Source organism: Adiantum capillus-veneris, chromosome 4, assembly GCF_014529385.1.
Source record: "Adiantum capillus-veneris isolate H3 chromosome 4, ASM1452938v2, whole genome shotgun sequence".
NCBI classification, from domain to species: Eukaryota; Viridiplantae; Streptophyta; class Polypodiopsida; order Polypodiales; family Pteridaceae; genus Adiantum; species Adiantum capillus-veneris.
In genome coordinates this window covers 10,063,164-10,065,276 of record NC_140934.1, presented here as the reverse complement: position 1 = coordinate 10,065,276, position 2,113 = coordinate 10,063,164, and the positions used below count along the sequence as shown (strand labels likewise).

Here is a 2,113-nt window from a genome sequence, read left to right as displayed (position 1 = left end):
GTTTGCACAAGGGAACTGTTTGAAATGATTTCACCTGCAGAAATAAGTTGCTCATTGATATCCTTGATACTAGCAAGGAAAGTGTCCATATCATCTTCCTCATGCATAATCTTTGACTCCAGCTCTTTACGCAGCAAAGCAATTTTAGCCTCGTTGCGGCTTGCATAAAGACCAACCAAAATACCCCAAGCCTGTTTTGCAAATTTTGCTGAACGGATGTGAGGAACAATGGTGCACTTCACAGACAACACAATCAATGCATGAGCCTACACATCCTTTACATCCCAACGAGAAACTCTAATAGCAGCAATCATTGCAGCAAGACCTGCAACATCCTTAACATCGCCTACATCCTCAGAACCAGGATGTACATCAATGCCCTGCACAATGTTCTAGACGCCCTTTGACACAAGAACATGTTGCATCATATAAGCCCACATAGGGTAGTTGTCCCCATCCAACCTTTCCTTAGCAGCAAACATCTTGAACACATCTGTGTTGTTGTCAGCCATGGTAAATGCTGCACCTGATGTGAAAACTTCTCGAAAATAGGAGAAATGGAGCGGGAACAACACGTGCTATATAACAAAAACCGTAGAAGACTATGAGACACCTGTTATGCAGAAAACGGCACTGATAGAATTTCTGCACAAATGACAAAATTGCCTGTGCAGACCTGCCTGTAGTGGAAATGGAGGCCGAAATGATCCTGAATAAAAAATATGAGCATACTGAGCTCTACGAGCACTCCCAAAATATTTATCGACTTGCGAACGCTCGCCAAAGCTCACTGAAATCGGAGAAAGTGAGCAGGTGTGTGCTGGAGCAGCTGGCGACTAAGGCCGGGAGGACGCAACCTGCTTTAATACCAATTGTTGGAATTAGGGTTGCAGAGAAACGCACACAACTTGGAGAAGATGAAGTAATATCAAGGCACACAATAAAGAGTGTGTTACTTAGTATGCAATGGAAAGATAAATAGCCCTAGAGTGATGGACGTATATATAATGCTCGGGGCAAAAAACCTCCTAAAGAGGGAAAAAATACGCCGGCGGTCCTAGTGTGTTCACACACATCACTACCACATGTCTATGGTAATAGAAATGACTAATATAATTGATTCAATTAGGTGAACCACTTCAAACCAGATAATAGACTTCAATAAAAAATAGAATACCCTGGACCAGACATGTATATCATAGAAATGTTTAAATTGGATAAAATGATGGTGCAAGTTCAACAAGTGGACGTTGGACAGGGTTAGGGTCTGTCTTTAAATGTTCTTTGAAATATATCAACACGCCAGAAGCATTCCTTCTTTGTTCCCGCTCTTTTAACTTCATCCAACAATCTACTTTAATTTGAATAGCCCTCATAACATCTTTGTCCAGGTGGTGAAAAACTTCTTCTGGAAAATAAACTTTTGTGGTTGCACTCCAAAAATCTTCCAGCATGTCAAATAGGTAGCCCAATGCATGAATGTCGCTCACTTTTGTGTATGCATATGTGCATCGTGGATCATATAGTTCGGGAGCAATCCACGGTCGCTTAGCCATCTCGGCATTCCTAGCTCTCTGTGCATCCAAAACTGCTTCATCTGATTGTGCGCTTGGATGCAGATAATTATTTGTTGCACGCTTAGCTGGTGTTCTCAACATCATACCCCAATCAATGATGCCGACGCGGGGTTTACTGGTGCGAGTAAAGTCCAACATTATGTTGAACGGGTGCATGTCACTGTGCTCTACACTGGCCAAGTGGGTAGCTACAACGCCATCGATTAAGGCATGACAAATGGCTGGCATCTGCTCGATCACTACTTTGATCCGCACCATGTCTATCTCACTTACAGGAAGATTTTCTACAGGCAATGACCTCCAGCCATGTTGTAGCATGTGCATGTGTCGTCTGAACAATCCATGGCGAATGGTAAGCGACACATCATGTCGCCCACAGTACCCCCATTGTAGTATGGGAATATCGTGATTCAAAGAGCTTCGGTAGTAAACCCAATGCACCTTACAATGGAGGGGTGAAGTGTTTGCTTCCTTGCTCTGTCTGAAAGCTATCAAATTTTTCCTCACTCCCTCCCTTGTAACATTTTCCCACATAT

General features: G+C 43.0%; 1 protein-coding gene across 1 annotated transcript; it reads right to left on the bottom strand.

Annotated features, from left to right (window-relative positions):
- Positions 1-1,208: 1,208 nt before the first annotated feature.
- Positions 1,209-1,901, bottom strand: LOC147458684 (uncharacterized). Its single transcript, XM_086511492.1, has one exon. It carries the CDS (start codon positions 1,899-1,901, stop codon positions 1,209-1,211), a length of 693 nt encoding a protein of 230 aa, XP_086367618.1.
- Positions 1,902-2,113: the final 212 nt, after the last annotated feature.

Coding starts and splice junctions, on each gene's coding strand:
- LOC147458684 (XM_086511492.1), bottom strand. CDS start 1,901: ATGCACATGCTACAACATGGCTGGAGGTCATTGCCTGTAGAAAATCTT.